The sequence below is a fragment of the Xiphophorus maculatus genome, chromosome 8 (genome assembly GCF_002775205.1).
Source record: "Xiphophorus maculatus strain JP 163 A chromosome 8, X_maculatus-5.0-male, whole genome shotgun sequence".
Lineage (NCBI taxonomy): Eukaryota > Metazoa > Chordata > Actinopteri > Cyprinodontiformes > Poeciliidae > Xiphophorus > Xiphophorus maculatus.
The window spans coordinates 3,407,576-3,427,202 of NC_036450.1; the positions used below are offsets into that span (position 1 = coordinate 3,407,576).

General features: G+C 38.2%; 1 protein-coding gene across 2 annotated transcripts; it reads right to left on the reverse strand.

The window, feature by feature from the left end:
- Positions 1–949: 949 nt before the first annotated feature.
- On the reverse strand, positions 950–19,179 carry LOC102221094 (phospholipid-transporting ATPase ID-like). Of its 2 annotated transcripts, none has more exons than XM_023337874.1 (28): positions 19,012–19,179; positions 17,789–17,886; positions 17,643–17,701; positions 14,807–14,920; positions 14,553–14,651; positions 14,389–14,450; positions 14,227–14,299; positions 14,061–14,131; positions 13,906–13,988; positions 12,859–13,017; positions 12,620–12,708; positions 12,034–12,227; positions 11,744–11,952; positions 11,265–11,308; positions 10,326–10,491; positions 9,413–9,601; positions 8,976–9,091; positions 8,734–8,898; positions 8,387–8,498; positions 8,188–8,293; positions 7,216–7,366; positions 6,917–7,100; positions 5,394–5,617; positions 5,226–5,309; positions 4,867–5,112; positions 4,444–4,582; positions 2,782–2,912; positions 950–1,923 (listed from the first exon to the last, which is right to left on the reverse strand). In XM_023337874.1, the coding sequence occupies exons 2-28, from the start codon at positions 17,841–17,843 to the stop codon at positions 1,669–1,671; spliced, it is 3,579 nt and encodes a 1,192-aa protein (XP_023193642.1). In that variant the 5' UTR covers positions 17,844–17,886; positions 19,012–19,179; the 3' UTR covers positions 950–1,668. The 2 variants fall into 2 exon arrangements, with proteins under 2 accessions (XP_023193642.1, XP_023193643.1); XM_023337875.1 differs by having other exon boundaries at positions 18,928–19,179.
- Between the last annotated feature and the right edge of the window lie 448 nt (positions 19,180–19,627).

The following is a 19,627-nucleotide window of genomic DNA, read 5'->3' on the forward strand; positions in this document are numbered from 1 at the left end:
ATTGGAACAGTATGGTTTTGCGGACATGACGCAGTGACTTGCAGTAATTGCGCCAGCAGGAGCGTCGCTAGGATTAGCAGCTAACAGGGGAAGTCCAAACTAGTAATGTATATCAATGGAGAAATCCTACACCCACTAAAATATGACACGGCTCCGTTTTGTTTACATTTTGTGAAGAAGGACATTGCGCTGGTCTTCTTCAGAGGTTTGCGTTGATTCCTTCAGTAGTTCTTGGTGCAGCGCCCCCACAGGCGACGGGGGGAACAGGTTTTTCAGTTAGTTTGGCTCGTTTGACTCTGCAGTGAGAGTGAAGAGTGTTAAATGACAATAATGAAATAACTATTAAATGTGTCATTAATTTATTAAAACTCTTCACTCACCATACATTATGGGTCTTTTGCGCCACCTTTAAATAATGTAACTTTATTAATGAATTACTCATTAAAAAATTTCAACAAAGCTTTCTGAAATATGTTTGTCTTTATTTTTGATTAATTTATGCAAATATAACTCAACGGATCTGAATTAAATGTTCGCCTTGGATTTAATTTCAATGCAAATCATGAACATCATGTGGTTCTGATGTTTCTGAACTAACTGAACTTTATTTTAGATTCATGAAAAGTCAATTTGTATTCTTTACTTTTTGTACTTGAGTACGTTTCAAAACTTGTACTTTACTTTTCCTCGAGTAGAACAGTCCAACTTGTACTTTTACTATTATATTTTCTCATACAAGTATCTTTACTTCTACGTAAGTAGAGAATGTGAGTACTTTTCAACCTCTGATGTAAAGTTTTATTAATCAAAAACATCAGTGACCTGAAAAGGTGGGAAATTGCTCATTCTAGTGGAGATATGTGATAATTACAATCAGATTCCTGGCGGCGTTTGATATGAAATATAAAACAGAAAAAGACAACAAAGTATTTGAGACCAGAAACTGAAGACATATGAGGAAGAAATATAATTTATTTCTATTAGAAGCAAAGTTTAAATTGGAGCTTAAATGTGTCACATTAAGTTTAAAATAAAGCTTATCTGCAATAATTAATCCCAGCTTGGATTTTGTTTCTCTTTTAATAAAAAAACACCTCCATTTAAAAACAGAATTTTGTGTTTACTCGTGTTGTCTTCTAACTAATATTTAAATCTGTTTGATGTTATAAACATGCAAAGACAATGAAATCTGGAACTTTTTCCACTGTATGTTTATGTGATTGGTAAATATTGTACTTTTCTGTTTAAAATATAATAAATGTTTAATAAAGGCCAAATAGTGTTTCAGAAAAATCTGAGAAGTGAACATAATTTTTGCTTAAAGACGCTCAAAAACAGGAACAACGATAAAAAAAAAAGAAAATAAAACATCATGGAGTTTATTACTGCGCTTACACTCTTCCCACCACAAGATGGCGCCCTTTCTTGTCTGGCGCCAAAGAAGTAAACCAGACTGGAACTGTAAGCATCGAAGGCCACCAGTTTTTACTTTTAATGTATAATTAGTAAACATATTTGATGCCATTAGCTCTTTATCAATAATAATAATAATAAAAACATTATTTCAGTGTTTTAATAACGCTATAATTTCCTCTGGCATCCGTCCAGTTCTCAGTCAGGTATCAAAATAACGACACAAATAAAAATAATTCAGTCCCTGAACGCATCCTATGTCTGCGACTCCTTCGTCTCCTCCGTTATGGTCCGGTAGCGCTGCGGCTGGTTCTCCACCAGTGGAGAGTCCTTTCTGCCGAACAGGGACGGACGCCTCTTCAGGCGCAGGAATTTGCGGGAGGTCACCAGGTCTCCGTAGCCCTGGGAGTGGGAGAAGGCGTAGCTGGAGCGGCGGGTGCTGACGCGCCGTGGAGGCGGCCGGTAAGGAGCCGGAGCCGGCTGTCCCTCCTCCCGAGCCTTATGCCTGACCTGGAGAGATGGCTCAGATTTAGCTTAAATCTAGCTACAAACCTTCTGTTGAGCAAATACTAACAGTGTTCTGCTTCATAGTGCTGAAGTTAAGTAAATATTTCAGATAAATCTTGTTCTCAGGGGCTAGCTTTTTGGGGGAATAAAACCGTTATAAATCAAAATGGCGGCCATTTTCCACTATGGTTCAACGGCGTATTAGGGCCATTTTAGATAGGAAAACAAGAAATACATTTCTACCAAAAGATCTCGTAAAAATTTCTTAAATTAATCTCAACATTTGTGAGTGTTTTCTAGCAAAATTTTGAGTTTTCATGCTCAAAGATTTCCACCTTTTTTCTAAATAAATTTGAGAGGTTTATGTTAATTTAAAAACAAAAACATTTACAGCAAATTTTCAACTTTTCAAACTCAGAAATTGTCTTTATTTTTTGTCAGAATTTCTGGGATTAATCTTAAAATTTATACGTTTTTTTCTATAAATGTTTTGAGTTTTAACACAAAAATGTAAATCAAGATTAATTTCAAATTTACTCCAATTATTTCTCTATCCACATTGGGCCTGATAAGTCATCATACAATGGACTCCATGGTTCTCCTGGAAAATACATTTTTGCACTAAAATCATCAATTAGATGAATGCGGCCATGATGTAGTTAGCAAAGATTTATCTAAATATTGGTGAAGGTGTATTTATATATTTTAAGCAGATTGGGAATTACAGAAAATCCACGCATTCCAGTTCTCCTTTTTACAGATTATTGCTCTTACTTTTTGCTTTAAACAACAGTTCAAACACATCATATGACTTTAATATGCGTCGATACAATAAAAAGGCTTCTGATTTTGGTTCCCCACCTTATCAGTGATGGTGGGACGAAGCAGCATGTGGAGGAACCGATAAGCCACCGTAGGCAGGATGCAGAGAAGACAGGTCAGGAACATCGTCAGCCACACGTTCGGCTGGTTCAAACTGTTCCTCGCTGAGCCTGAAATCCATTTTACAACAGTTTATTACCACACAAGCAAATTTGGACACATAAAAAATAAAAACAAATTAAGTTTATTCCGTTAAAAGCAGCAGATTATACAAAAGAAAGAATTTAACTTTCAGCCATACATTATTAGTGAAGCCAAAGTCTCTGATTTGGAGGTAATAGTGACACCTAGTGGTTAAAACTCCAAACTGTGCATTTCTGTAGCTATCCTACTATAAACTACTGGATGCAAACTGACCACTTGCTTTTCCTACTACTCTGAAGTTTACATAATTTCCTGTTATTTAAAAATATTAACTTTATATTCTGTGTCAGTTTTTCATCTAACTGCACTGAGTCTGATTTATTCCTGTCAAAAGGGAATTTTTTAAACAGTTTTTTCTAAAGGTGTTATCAGGGGCGATTCTAGGATCTGACTTTTAGGGGTGCTGAGCCCCCAGTAAGGCTAAGACCCATGAAAAGATATTTGTTGGTGCAGTTTCCTAATTCTAACTGCTTATTTACATACATTCACAAACAAAATGAAGACATGTTGTCAGTAAGTCATAGAATAAACAATATTCATTTTACTCAAACATACTGTATACATATAAAGAGTAAAATCAGAGAAACTTTACATTTTTTCCAGAGGTGTATAAACTCAGTTTGAAACAGAATCAGACCACGTCATACCTGCCAACATCTGCTAACATTAACTGAGAGACAAGCAGCTGTGGAGTGGCACAGTCCTAGTGTGGAAATTAAAATAAAATCTACTTAAAAATATGCATTTCCGGGCGTGCCATGGTGGCGTAGGGGTTAGCGTGACCCGTATTTGGAGGCCTTGAGTCCTTGACGCGGACCCGACGATATTTGCCGCATGTCTTCCCCCCTCTCCTTCCCTGTTTCCTGTCAGCCTACTATCATATAAGGGACACTAGAGCCCACAAAAGACCCCCTGGAGGGGTAACAAAAAAAAAATGTATTTGAAGAACATTTTACTAAATTCATAGGATTACTAAACCTAAAACCAGTTTATTATCAAGGTAGAAGTTCAGGTTAATGACTATTGAAAATGAGTCCTTAACCTGAACTTTATTTGAAAATCATACTTAGAAATTGCATTACCCTTATTTTTATCTGAATGTTATGCGCCTGTTGGCCTTTTTAAAAAAAATAAGAATGACTGTCCATCTATGGAAAAGTGGACTTTATGAGTCAGGGTTTTAGGGGTGCTAAATCGCCCCTAAAACTGGGCTAGAATCGCCAGTGGGTGTTATAATTTTAACAATGGAGTTCCACTGGGCAAAATTTTTAATCCCATATTTTGTAAATTATTACTTTGGTTTGTGTCATCAATGTCAATGTATTTATATTTAAAAATATAGCATTTTTGAGCGTAAGTATAAATTAAAAATCTTACATTTAGGAAATTTAAACCGACTTTCTTTCATTTCTTATAAAACATTTACTAAATTAATACTTAAGTACATTTTATTTTGGAACCAAGTATTAGACATGATAAAAAGCTAAATCTACTCACCAATAAAGGGGAAACTGGAGGTGAACATGAAAAAAAGGCCATTGCTGTAAAAAGTAAACGTGATGGCCAAGTAGGCAGCAATGCTGCCCAACAGAAAGAACTGATTAATTGCTGTCCAGTAATGGGTGTCAAGAAACATCTGGAAAATAAAAAATAAAAAATCAGTTTTTTTTACTGAGTTTTCCTTGGTGATATGCTCAACTGTTAGGAATCATGTCAACTGTGCTACTAAAACGTTTAACATCAATTTAGTTTAATTTGAACAAGGTGGGGTGGCCAACTTCACTCAGGCACAGTTACACCAGCATGCATCATTTAAAATATGCTAGAGATTTTTCCATTTTTCCATAACCAAGCATGATGAAATTGGTACAAAGCTATCAAATATATGATAAATGACACTAAGAGCAGAGAACGTCTTACCTGAGCGCTCACCACTAACATCAGGCTGGTTTGCGTCAACATAGAGAAGGACTGATAGTCCGCTACGTCTTTGCCATCTCCCCGGACAGAGTCCTGCATGGCTGCCCATGGGATAAAGAAGAGGACCAGGGAGGTGTAGGTGGTGACTATTAAACATTGGACAAAAGTTCTTTTACTGAAAAACATGTTGAGCTGGCCAGGAGAGTAGAGCTGAGGATATCGGAAACTCCAGCGGTCGTTGACGTCCTGCGAGAGAAAGCAAAAAGAAAAGGTACAACGGTGTAAGCTAAGGGACCGGAGTGGGATATATCTCACCATTACTTTGTCTTTTAAATAAAAAATAACAAGATTCCTTCTACCTGGTCAAAGAGGCCCAAGGCGAGAACTGAGGTAGCAGTATAAACCATATTATACAAGGTGATGAACCAGCTGTCATAAACAGTCTGGGACAAGAACCACAAAAAGATCAGTCAACATTCACACCAAGTGTGAACTTTCTTCATGCAGCTCCAGGACTTTTCACTCACCTGTGCAGAAAAGCCGCAGAAGAAACCATACCAGAAGTGAAGAAGGGTATAGCTAAAGTTCTTGTAGAAGAAATATTGCAGGAACTTGCACATGCGAATGTAGGACCAGCGGCCGTGCGCCAGCAGGAGGCGCTGGAGGTAACGGAACTGGGCGAAGGAGAAGTCGCTGGAGAGAACAGCTTGCATCCCCTCCTGACCGCTGATGCCCACACCGACATGAGCAGCTAGAAGCAAAACAACGAGATTCTTCACTTGTTTTTCAGTCTGAAGGGTTTCCTGGACCTTTTAAGGCTCTCCCATTGTTCACTCAAAGCTGAAGAGTTGATTTATGGTTACGTTGTTGAGGGACGTTTTGCACACAATGAAACAGTCATGGGGAGAGAGACGCATCATTCTGCAGTGAGCTTTTAGCCTTTTGACAATCATTGCAGTTATTTAGTGAAAAATCAGGCATATACGTGATTCCTCACCATTTCTGATTAACAAAACTGATGCAATTTCATCATACAACGGCTTCACTGACAGCTGATATCAACAACATGGGGAGCCAAAGTTGAACAGTCAACGCAAGGCCATGTGGCTGCAGGATGTTAAGGGTGTTTTCCCACCCGATAGTCTGGTAGACTCAGTTCAATTGGTGACCAAAATTGCAACTTTTGTTAAATTTTCAACTGGTGCAGTTTGCTTTCACACTGTACTACTTCTGATGATCCAAATCTGTTCCCCTCCCCACCTGTGGTGGCACTGCACAAAGAACCACTGAGGGAAACTACACAAAAATCTCAGAAGAAGATACTGACTGCAACTTCCTTCTTGGTAAGATGCTAACAAAAATGGAGTAGCATCAGATTGTACTGGTTGTAGGATTTCTCTTTTGTCTTTGGCTAAAAACCACAAGTAATTTCTCCCGCTAGCGCTAGGCTAGGACGTTTATTTTGGTTGTATTTACCCAGAATGCCCTGTGTTGTAGTCACCTTTTGGAGTGGTCTCTGGTCCACTTGGCGTTCACATACATCACAAACCACCTGAAGACACCTCTCCCAGTTTGGCATAAGTCACGCCCAAAGCATATCAGTAACAAAACAGTCATGGAGAAATCAGCACACCTTCTTGCAGACATTGTAAACAATAAGTTGGAATTTCCAGTGCAGTTTTGACCAATTTAGCAATCTTTGTAGATATTCAGTGAAGAATCATGAAAATATTTGTAATTCCTCACTTTATCCAACAACCCGCTCGTCAAAAGTGTTCATGTTGCCTGTGGATACAGAAACCAGATAATTGGTTGATCAAATTCGTTCGGATAGCAATGTCCCCATAAAACACGCCCAAAAATTCCTGACCAATCACGCAACACTTTGTACAGAGCTCTGTTGTAACTGTATCAAGAATGGAAAGAAGACACATTCCTGCAAATAAGATGATGCAATTTTCAACTACATCAATCAGAGTCAATTTTGATGCTTCAGATGAAGTATGGGAGAGCCTTTAGTTGGACTGAAACTCTGATTTCTGATTTTTACCCTTGATCATGCTGACATCATTGGCTCCGTCTCCTATGGCCAGAGTTATAGCCTGTTTGTACTTCTTGACCAGTTCAACCACCTGGGCCTTCTGCAGCGGGGTGACCCTGCAGCAAATGACCGTCTTGCACATGCATGCCGTCCTCAGCAGCTCCAACTCCAAGTCCTCTTGCAGCGCGTAGGCCTAAAGATTAAGAGTTCACACACTTCTGTAGGCCGCATAACTCCAGCTAACCCAAAGACTGCATTTTTATTCAGAAAATAACTGAAACTGTTTGGTGCCTAAAACAGCTTCTTACCAAGCTATGTCCGTTTATAATCAGGCCATATTCTCCGTTTACTTTCTCATCCTGGACAGTCTGGGTCTTCTGGAGCCAAAACAAGCCGGCTCGAGCTTTGATCACCTTCGGCTTCTCTGCTGATCCGGGACACATTTTCCTTCTGGCGTTCCTGAAAATAAGAAAGATGGCAGAAAACCACAACTAAAGCTAAGATTTCATGGCTAATTTGTCAGTTTTTGTAAAATCATAGCTAAGACAGAGATAAATTATGAGTGATCAAGGGATTTCTTGTGAAAATGCATATTGGTGGAGTTGGATGGGATGATTGTATGCAAGAACACCTACCATGTCCCTGAGACATGGTAGGTGTTTCAACATGGTTGAATTTACTGCTTTAGCATTAGCTTCTGATAAATATGGTGTTGGTACAGTGCTTCAGCATTAGCTTTGGTAAAATATTGTGTTGGCATAATATTATAAAGCTAAATCACATGTTTTTCTTTAGCATCAGCTTCCACAAAATACCATGTCGAATAAAGCTTTATGTTTAGCATCTGCTACATACCGTGTTGGTATAGTGCTTTAGCATTAATTTCTTATTAATGCTGTGTTGGTATAGATCTTTAACATTAGCTTTTGCTAAGAACTCAGTTGGTATAATTTAGCATTAGCTTATGCTAAATACTGTGTATGGCTTGTGTTTTGGGGTTTTTATCATGTCTGCTTTAGTCGAAAGGCATTTTCTCTTACCTGTCCATTTTGAAGAGAAGCGTCTCAAATTAGAGGTTATATTTGTTTTAATTTTCAGTGTAAACTGCAATAATGTATAAATTAATTTACGATCAATGTTTATTTGGTATGCTAGTAATTATGAAAGGTGCTGTGTCTTTGTTTGAGTGAATTTCTAAAGCATGGTTTGCATTTACTGCTGGTTGTATGTAGTAAAAATAATCAGAAGACCCAACAATAAATAGTAACTGATTGACTCACTGCAGTTCCTCTTTGACCTTGTCAGCTGTGTTAGCAGTCACAACAAAGATCTCCTTCATCTCTTCTCTCAAAATGTTGCAGGAATATCCAATGTTTTCTGCTGTTTCTGTGAATTAAAATAAATAAATTACTGTTTAAGAGAATGATTTGAATTAAATTAAATTGAATGACTGGGGTTATAGGCACATTGGGTGCAAACCTTGTTTATCTCCGGTCAGAACCCAGATTTTGATGTCAGCTTTGGCCAGCTGCTCGATGGTGTGAGGGACGCCGTCCTGCAACTTGTCCTCCACAGCTGTGGCTCCCAACAGCTGGAAGCAAAGTTAGCAGTTAGCAACGTAAAAGTCCTGATGTTCTTCTTAGCCACCTTCTGTTATAACCAGAGGTTATAACCCTGTTAAGAGTACAAGCAACTGTACTCAAGTTTAAAAAACATACAATTTTTGTAAAAAGGCCACTCAAGAAGTGAATGATTGATCAAGACATGGATATCTCTCGTTATAACCCCTCCCTGCTAGCTGGTGTGATTCGCAGCTCTGAGCTAACCATCAGGTGCGTTTCGATGTCTTCGTAGAGAACATCCAGTCTGTCCTCGCGTCCCTCAATGGCCGTGGTGGCCTCCTGGTGGCGCTGCAGCCAGCGCTCCATGTAGCTCTCCTCCAAGTCTTTGTAGGCCAGAGCCAGAGTGCGAAGCCCGTCGCCTGCATACTCCTGGTTTGAACATTTCAGAACCATTAAAGCGTTTCTCCTTTCAGAGGAAAATCAGTCGTTTGGTGGTAATGTCTCACGTTCAGGTGTGTGCTGGTGACATCCTTCAGTTTGGAGCAGGATGGGTGCAGTCGCTCATAGATGATGGTGTCTGCTCCTTTGCAGTAAAGAGTCATCTTGCCCTCAGGGTCACGGACTGGGAGGGAGATTTAAAGAGACAACGTTTGGTAAATAAGACGTCCGTCCGTCCGTCCGTCCGTCCAACCAACCAACCAACCAACCAACCAACCAACCTACCAACCAACCAACCAACCAACCAACCAACCAACATTAAGTCTAACATAATGTTGGGCCTTGTAGGAACTCCTTACAAACAACATTTTGTAATTCTGTGCTTACAAAATTAAACAAGTAATATTATTTCTGATAAGATATTTTAAATTTTGCTGTAAAACACACGCCCACACGCACACACACACACACAAACACCAACACACATGCACACCCCCTCACCTACCAATCACTGACATCCTCTTCCTCACGTTGTTGAAGTCCAGAACAGCCAGAAGCTCATATGTAACTTTCCTCCCCATCTCCATGACAGTGATGGTCTCTGGAGTCCGGGAGCGAAAAACAAACCCAAAGTTCCTCGCTGCGGTCACTAGAGCGCCCTCATCTGGCGACTGAGCCTGATAGTTGAGTTCCCCTAGCAGATGACACAGAGGACGGATGGTGTACATGGAGGATGGAGGCAATAATGATTAAACATGATTGTTGACATAATTAAATCATGTTTAATCATAATTAAACATGATTAAACATGAAATGATTATTGTCAACACATAATTTCTTAGTTTTAATTTTATATTTAGCCTTCTGGTCTCTACTCTCATTCTGCTGACAAACACCTAATCAAAATCTGCCACAGGATCCAACAAAGATGCTAAAACTCAAAGTACTAGTTTAAAAATTCACATGTTGCACATTTTATCACTTCCATTTTGGTCACTACTGCTTCTAAAACCATCAGGATTGCTTTAAAAAATCACAGAGTAGTTTTTGGTTTTTCTGATTCCTGGGAAATGAGACATTTCAAAACCTTCTAAATGTAACGTCACATTCAACTGGACTACGCTGTTACCTAGCAACTACAGCAACGTTCCACCTGCCGCCTAGCAACCCAAGCAGAGCTCCAGCACATTTGGTCAGCTTGTTTTACTGCTGTTAGGCAGCCAGTTTGATGCAGATTTTTATTATGTATTTACAACCCATTGTTTGTTTTTTAAAGTAGTTCTACTGAATATATTTTAAATATTAAATTTTTCATTATACTAGAAGAGGATATTTACAGTTTTGAGGTCTATTATATGTGCAGTGTCAGCTGAAAGTTGCTGCTTGTTGTAAACACCAGATGATTGTCGGACTCTGACCCTCTTTCTTTTCCTCCGACATGACGGTGTGGCACAGAGCCAGCAGGCGGAAGAAGGCCTGGGCCTCTGGGTTTCCCTCCTTCACCGACTCCAGCAGGCTGTAATCATGGAAGACAAACTTTGGATCTGCCAGCTGGTTCCAGGTGAAGTCCACTCTCTTCATGTTCTGCAAAGGACATTCATTACTCAGCGCATCTCTTTGAGGCCAGAGCATTTTTATCAACATAAGTTGATCAATTTTAAGTTTGCTAATCTGCAAATCATTGTTTTACTTTCCTTCAGTGGTGGAGAAAATTTGTTATTCTGCTAATGGGTGGAGCAAATTTTTAGTTTGGCAATGTTGTAAACTTTGAAAGATTTTAGATCATTTTGCTTCTTTTAAATTCATTTCTCCTGATTAATTCTAAAGTGCTAAATTACTTTGTTGTGTAAAGTTTCAGTTGACACATGATTTGTATCAACATCGCAGAACTTAACATTTCTGTGATTTAGCATTAGCTTCTGCTAAATACCATGTTAGTTTAGCTATTTAGTGTTAGCAGAACTAATGATGAGATGTGGTTTTTCCTCTGATTTCTAAAAATAGTTGATTTCTATCACATTGTTAAGCTGCAAATCTTTACTTTTATTCTGTGGCAGACACAACCCTGCTGATCCGCTAATATTTTTTACTATCTTTGAAACGTTTTAGCACACTTAGCTTCCCCTAAATTTATTTCTCCAGATAAATTCTAAAGTGCTCATTTACTTAGCTTTTGATGCTTTCTGTTGATACATGGTGAGTATTAACAGGTTTGAATTTGTCACTTTACTACTTTAGTATTTATTAGCTTGTAATAAATACTAGCATGGTGTAGGGCTTTAGCTTTAGCAGGACTAACAAGTTAATCTGAGATTCATCTTGTGAGCACAAGGTGTCGCCTGTTGAGGCTGCTTTACCTCCGTTATCTCCATCCTTTGGCCAGAAAAGTCATACAGCTCACCTGAGTAAGAGAGAAATGTTTGTCAGAATCAACTCATTGACTAAATTCAAAGAATACAGCAGGTGGCCGAGGGGCATTCATATTTTTAAACCATCTGAACTGACTCCTTGCAATAGGGAGAAGAAGCACCTATACATTTGGCTCCCTGGATATCTATTTTACTGATGTGAAATGCAAAGTCAGTCCAACAGAACAACATTTCTAGAGTGAAGGTATTAATTACTTTACAACTTCAGGCAGCCAATGGGTTGTGTACCTGAACATCTGAACACTGAAGATGAGTCAAGGACTGGTTCTACTTTACTAGCCAACAAATGTTTCTAGAAAGTACTTATTCCCTAAAAACTCCTCACTGAATGTAACAAACTACAAAAATAAGAATCCGTCCCCTCATTGAAAAAACACAAAGAAACTCATCAGGTGTCAGATTCCTACCATAGTTCCTCCCGTTGATGGAGCATTTGTTGAAGGTCATGATGTTCTGTGTCAGAGTGCCGGTCTTGTCACTGAAGATGTACTTGATCTGACCCAGCTCCTCGTTGAGTGTGGTGGTCCTCGCCTGAGCCGGAGTGTCTTTCTTCGGATAGTACATCTTCCTGTCCCAGTCTATGAAGAAGCTGTTCCCGAGGCGAATCATCTCCACGCTGATGAGAAAATCCAGACAAAACATTGAGTCTCCACGTAGCACCATGGCTACTCCTGCTAACGCTACTGTCTTCATCTACCTGACATAGAGAGAACTGGGCACCAACGTGTTGAGGACAATGACGTAGGACCAGAAGGTGTAGAAGGACGACAGAGGAATGTCAACGCCTGATTGGCGAGGAAGAAACGCTGTGAAGGTCGAGCCCTCATTCACCTCCCAGATGGCATGGCCAACCGTCATGATGGCACAAATAGTTGCCAGGAAACCAAAGATCTAACCAAAATGGAGGAATATGTTTAATCAATCATCTAAAAGCAATGGACACACTTCTGCAATTGCGCAAATAGTGGAGCTAATTTTTCATTTAGTGCTTTTACTATGATTGAAAACATTTAGCACACTTCCCCTAAATTAGTTTCTTTGGATAAATTATAAAGCCTAATTTATTTGGCTGTTTAGTAAACCTTCTGTTAACATGGTGGGTACTAATGGCAGAATTGACCACATTATTGCTTCTGCATTAGCTTCCTCTGAATAAAATGCTGGTTTAGCGCTTTAGTGTTAGCGGAACTGTTGTTTCTAATGGCACAGGTAACTTTTCAGCTAGCCTTGCCCAGCACTGTCTTTATTATAACATTTTTTAAATTGTGGATGCTTGAACTCACACATAACACCAGGAGGTTCATCAGCTGATCGATGCTGGTCCGTTTAAATGTGGTTCTCCCGCTGTTCTGCATGAGCTTGGTATCAAGACCTGAAATGAATCAGACACAGTTATTGAAGGTTAAGAGAAACTCTTCTAGGCGTCTAGTATACAAGGAAATTACTCATTAAGACCATTTCAAACTATCTCTCTGCAACTATCAAAGCAGCTGCTGCTCTGGCTGCAGGGAGGGATTCTTACCTGCGAAGATGACCAAACCGAAGCACCACTCTGTGTTCCTCACAGTGCATCCTCTGAGCAGGATCTTATCGTTGTCCAGCCCGTGTTGCTGTTCATCCACAGTCAGAGTCCCTTTGAATTTATCCAGATGGTTGTTTGGAGGCTCACATCGAACTTCACCTGAAAACCACAGACATTAGCATCCAGATGTTTACAAAAAAACTTTTGTTTCTCATAGTCTGACATTAAAGGTAACTTATCATGCTTTCTTGAATGGCTTAATACAGATTTAGAGGGGATACAAAACATCTTTTGCACAAAGTCATTCTTAGGTAATTAAATTTAAATCAAACGTGCTGGAAGTCTGTTTATGTTGCTAGGTAACGGTGCTGGGCTCTGCTAGGGTTGCTAGGTAACGGTGCAGTGCCTGTGGAATGTAGCTCTTAGGTAATTAAATTTAAATCAAACGTGCTGGAAGTCTGTTTATGTTGCTAGGTAACGGTGCTGGGCTCTGCTAGGGTTGCTAGGTAACGGTGCAGTGCCTGTGGAATGTAGCTCAACAATTCAGAGGTTTTTGAAACAACAAATTTTTCAGACAACAAAAAACATTAACTTGTTGCCAAAAAGCAGCTGGGTGTTTGTTAAACGTTTGTGTTGTTTTTAGAAGCAGAGCGACACAAATGGAAGAAAATGTTCAAAATGTGAATTTTCTATAATTGGTCCCCTTTAAATCAGTCTAATCATTTCCTGTTCAAGATATTTTTTTAAACTTTATGTACTATTTGGTAGAATTTCCTTTTAAGCAGTAATCTTTCCTCATGATGGCAGCTATTTTTTAAGTGCACCAGTCCCTCCTTATGTCATCCATGATTCTGTTCTCAGGCTTGTAAGTTTCTCCCATCTTCCTTCTGGTGATTAAAAATAATTTCAGCAATCCTTACTGACCTAAGACATGAAAGCTTTTGTCTAATTTCCAGTCAGATAGTGAGGAAAAGAACAGGTACTGTAAATATCTGGTTTTAGCTGAAGATAATCAGGAATCCCAACATGTTTGAGTGAACTTGTTACCTCTGAAGGCAGACAGATCATCGATGTTGTCTCCCATCTCCCCGGTGACGGTCAGGGCCTGTTTCACCTTCAGGTTGGTTTCCCTGAGGGACACCAGGAAGAAGTAAGAATGTAAATTTATTCTCTTGTTCAGGCATTTCAGGATTCACACTCACCCGTCTAACTCAGCTGTTTCCACATAAATCAGGTTGAGAGGTTCGCTGCTGGACAGAAGCAGGAGGTCGGCCTGAAAGCACCATCAGTTCAGCTAAAAGTGACTTCAGCTTTCACAAATGTTACATAAAAAAATAATACATTTTCCTTTAAGAAGTCCGAACTTACTGGAACAAACTGGTTGCTCTCCACTTTGATGATATCTCCAACCTGGATGTTCATCCATTTTTCTTCTCTCAGCCTGGAAAGAAAAACCTCTAAATCATCTGACTGGATAAGAAAAACTCTCTAACTGTTTTTATTAGTAAAATCTTGGAAGCAGTGACTCACTCTCCGTGTATCAGGACTTTCACCTTGTGGTTATTCACCTGCTTGTCCTGTTTGTGTCTGTTCTGCTCATTTCACATAAAAAAGACAGAAAACATTGTTTTCTCATGTTTCATTTCAGTAGCTAGCACCGTTTCTTTTATGAACAATAAATTTGTTATCCTTACTATGTCATCGTTAGCGTCTTTGACTCCCGATATGGAAAGAACAACGATCAGCGGCACAGCCGTCGTGAACCAGGGAACAGCAGAGATTTGTGGGATTAGCTGTCAAACCACACAAATCACCACATTTTTAATACAAAAAGGTCTTAAAATTTACACAGAATTCAACAAAGAGAAGTTGCACAACTAGAAATATATTTATTTCTAAATTTAAAGCCACAAAAATATTAACAACTCAAAATAATGAAATGTTCTACCTCGAGGATGAGGAGGAAGAGGAAGTAGGCGTTGGCGAGCCTGCTGAACTGTTCAAAGAGGTTCAGAGGCAGGAAGGAGAAAAGGTTGTATTTGGATGTTTTGATGGCATTTTTCTGAGGAACAAAAGGAATAAATTAAAAAAATATATATTAAGTTTTGTTAATCAAATCTGGAAGAAAGTTTTAAAAAAAATCACCCCAGTGATGAGAGCGATGAGTTTACTATTTGGATCAGATCAGCAGCAATAACAGGCAGGACTTTCTTAAAGAAATGTGAGGGTAAAACATCCAGACAGCAGGAACTGGAGCTTAGTTGACTTATAATTTCCTGTAGGGTTTTATAATTAAGTAGTTGTAGTTGAAACTGGGTCATTTTTCCTGTATTTGTTTTGTTTGGGCACAGCATTGGTACTGACTTTATAGTGGATGTACAGATTAATGCTCTGATTTTTTGAATTTTCTCTGAAAAGAAGCTGGAAAACTGGTTGCAGGCGGCAATACATTGGAATTCAGGCGGTAACGTCACAGGAGGGTTTGTGATTCTGTCAACTGTTGCAAATAAAGCTCGAGCATTGTTAATGTTTTTGTTTATAACATCTGCAAAGAAAGCCTCTCTTGCATGTTTTAGTGTTATTGATAGTTACGTAGTCTTTCTTTATAGATGTCACAATGAACGTGGAGTTGAGTTTTACGCCATTTTCGTTCTGCCCTACGGCAGAGTTGTCTTGCAGATCTAACTGTTTGTGCATTTCTCCATGGAGATTTCTTTTTACCAGACACAACTTTCATTTTAATTGGGGCAATGGAATCAATAATATCTGAGACTTTAGACTGAAAATCATTTACCAACTTATCTACATCATTACAGCTTAAGGGTGAGGAAGAAGAGTAGATTTGATTAAAAGTTTCTGCTGTGTTTTCAGTGAGAGAACGTTTTGTGATGGTTGCTGTTTGTCCAAGTGGGTTAAAAGATAAAGAACTTTCAAAGATAACAAGAAGTGATCCGACAGGGCGACATCAGTTACAGAGACATTGGAAATATTCACACCCTTACTGATAACCAGGTCCAGTGTGTGTCCTTGAGTGTGTGTTGCTTGTTTGACATGTTTTGTTAGACCAAAAGTCTCTAAAATATTAGCGAGCTTTTTTGCCCCTCTGTCTTGGGGGTTGTCAACATGAATGTTGAAATCACCAACAATTATTAAACAATCATAATCAATACATATGAGAGATAGAAGCTCATTCAAGTCAGTAAAGAAATTTTCCACAAAAGTTGGAGTTTTGTATAGAGTTACTGTCAAAGTTCGTTTGTGGCCTTTAACCTCAATTCCAAGATAGTCAAAAGACGTGAAGTGACCCAAAGAGATTTTACTACAATTTATGGTATTCTTAAATATTGAAGCCACGCCTCCTCCTTTTTTAGGAGGAGGCATACATAATTACATGTTTTGCCACAAGCAGGACAAAGTCCACACACTCTTATAACTCACACCCAAACATAAACACACTTTTGATTTGCACACATGTTCTCAAACATGAGCTAAAAATGCAATAATGTCAGCATGGTGACAATTTGTAATGAGTAGGAAATTAATATTTACAATTTCAAAACATGACTGATAATGTATTACTTTAGATTCTTTATTTTTCTTTAGTTTTCCTCCTCAGAACAGGTTCTAGTTGATATTTCAACCAGTGACAAAAATTTCAGTAAAGAACAATTATTGTAACGTTTGAATTATACTGGAATTACAAATATACAGTGAACCCTCGCTATAACATGATTCACCTTTCACAGTGTTTCAGTTTTTTGTGCAGTTTTTTTTTTTTTCACAGTGCATTGTGTTCTGCGTCCTGATTGGCTAAACAGTCTCCGCGCTTCTTCTCTACCTGTGTGCCAATAATGTCACGGTATTTAAATGTACGTAATACAGCTTGGCAAATATTTTTGCCCAGAAGAAAAAAGAGCTACAGCAACTACCGATAACTTTGTTCTTCTCCCAAAAAAACACACACCTGCACCTCAGGCTTCAGAAGAAAAAGACACTAGAGAGCGGAGTCAGGTCGCAGCATCACAGTCAGAGGAACAGTGAAATATGCGAGTCACAATTTTGTCCTACTGTACTTTATATTGATGATTAAAATGATTATTTTACTGCAGTTATTTGTAAGAAAGCGTTATATTTGTTAAAAAATGCTTAGGCCTGAAAACAGGTTTTGTTCTTTGGTTTCAATGTAGAGTATTTAATTATGCTGTATAATAATTGTAAAAAATAAAGGTAACTACTTCAGGGATTTTGCCGATCACGGGTTCTTTTTGGAACGCAACCCCCGCGAAAAAAGAGGGTTCACTGTAAACCAATTAAATGAATATATGACTCCAATATATTTTTAGGGCCTCTATACTCAATGCTATATTTATTTACTCAGTGTAACAAAAGAATTATTTACTTTCTGCCACTCAAGTTTTATTAAAATTGCTACATGTCTAATTATCAATGTTGTCATTTTTGGTTCATTGAATTGTGGCAGTTTTAGCTTTCCTATTAAAAAGTTGACCATCCAGCATGTTTGGAAAGAAAAAAGTGCCACAATTCATTACATTAAAAAGACAAGATTTACAATTATCTATGTGAAATTTTTAAGAAAACTTTACAGGCATCCAATAAATCAATCAATTGTTATACTAAATAAATAAATAAATAAATAAATACTGGATATGCCTTAAGTATTAGATCCATAAGCTTAATATAATATTATTTGTCTCGCTCCACTTCCAACAGCAGCCAAAACAATGAGTAGCATAGAAAGTGGCCCTGGTTCAGTGCATACTTACAGCGTACTGCCAGGTCTGGTTGAAAGCTCGGTCATTCGCTCGCAGGCGTCTCTCCTCCTCTGGGAAAAGATGGAGATGAAAAGTGAAACCAGAGAGAGGAAAAAGCTACCAACCACTTCCTGAAGTTTGTCTCTGTCAGATCTCACCTTTCTGCTTCTCCCCTCCACACAACTTCCTAAAGAACGACACGACCGATCCCATCGTTAGCTCGGCTCGTCCATCATCACACCTGAATCACATGCGACTGAACAGAGAGCCGCCGATTCAGTTCTTAATAAGAAAGGTCACCATTTTGTTTTTTCTGTCATTTAAAACATCCTTGTGTTTCAAATAGTTGATGATGTAAAATCAGAGACATTTGGAATAGAAACAAGCCGCCACCTTTTTCAAAACACACAATTGCTGTCAAATGTTTGTGCTGCAAACATTTTTGTTTGGGCTGCTTTTGTTTTAAAGATATTAATAAAAGCTTAAAGGTCAAAAGTTCAACCAGCCACCACACTTTAACCAGATCTAACAAAATTCGTGTCAATTTTGAAGGTATTTTCTGATTTATGAAGAAATTTATAGAGCTAATTCATTAGAATGAGATGTTTTCCTGTTTGTCCCACTTTGACAAATGATTTAGTGTCACATTGAAACCCTGGGAACCAGAAAGTTATGATTAACTCATTGAAAATTTACTTTTAAATATTTATACTTATATTTCTTCTAAATTAGCAATTTAGAATAACAGTTATTTTCCCAATTATTCCTAAACAAAGAAAAAAATTATTAAATTTAATAAATGTTCTCCAATTGAGAAATTTAGAAATGTTGATCCAATAAAATTTATTTTAAGGCATGTATAATAAACGACTTAAATTACAATAAATATTTAATTTGATTTGCAAGAAAATGTGCCGTTCTGTGTTTGGCTGTTCTTATAAGAGAAATGGTTTATTTTTGGTCTGAGAATAAAATGTTTTTGTAAGGATCATGTAATCACAGATGCATCATATCACATCCTGGAAAGTCTTTATCTTTGCTCTAAAGTTGTAAAAACCTAAAGCCTCTCCCTTTTTAACAGAGATAATCAATAACCAAACGCTCCGATCTTTGTTTTATCTGCCAGTTTGATAAAATATAAAATGAAAATAGATTTAAAATGTGTGTATTTTATTACTTCTGAGCAGGAAAGTGCTTCTGAAAAGGAGCAGGAAATACATTTCATAACAGCAGATTTGCCTGTGATCAAAAAAAAAAGTTCAGATGCAGAAAGTAGTGAAACATCTGAAATACTCACATTCAAAATGGATCCCAAAATAGTTCTGATAACTGAAAACTCAAATCTACCTGAAAACCACAGATAAAAACTGTGAAATCTTACAAGTTCTGGTGTCTTTCTGCTTCCTGATTGGATGAATGCAGGTTCAGATCCAGATCCAGACTGTGGATGGGAAACAAAGAAGGTCCAAAAGGTTCTGATGATCTTCTGATCCCAGCAGGAAAACCTGTTACAGCCCTGAACAAACAGAGCAGCGATCTTTGGATCTGCATGCAGGATTCGATACCTGGGATGTAAAAAAACAATAAAGGTGAGTGCAGCCAATCAGAAACCAGCACTGTAGTTATTAGTCGCATATCCAGCGGTTAACACACACACACACGCCGTGGTGTGTTCACACACACTCTGCAGAACTTTGTATTCATCAGGAGGTCGATTGTTTCAGGTTTGAGCTAAAACAGAAGTAGCAACACTTCCTCTAAAGGAGAAAACACTCATGATGTCATGAGTTCAAGCTTTGTGACAGTAAAGCAAATAAAACATGAATAATCTCTTGGTCTGCCAAATTATAATAGAACATGATATTTATGTTATGAACAATTAAATAATTTGAGCTTGGATTGGCTCTAAAACCAGATATAAATTCATTATAAAAACTTTGACTAGACTCAGAGTAGACTATTATGTAATTATACATGATGAAGTTCATTAGTTAATT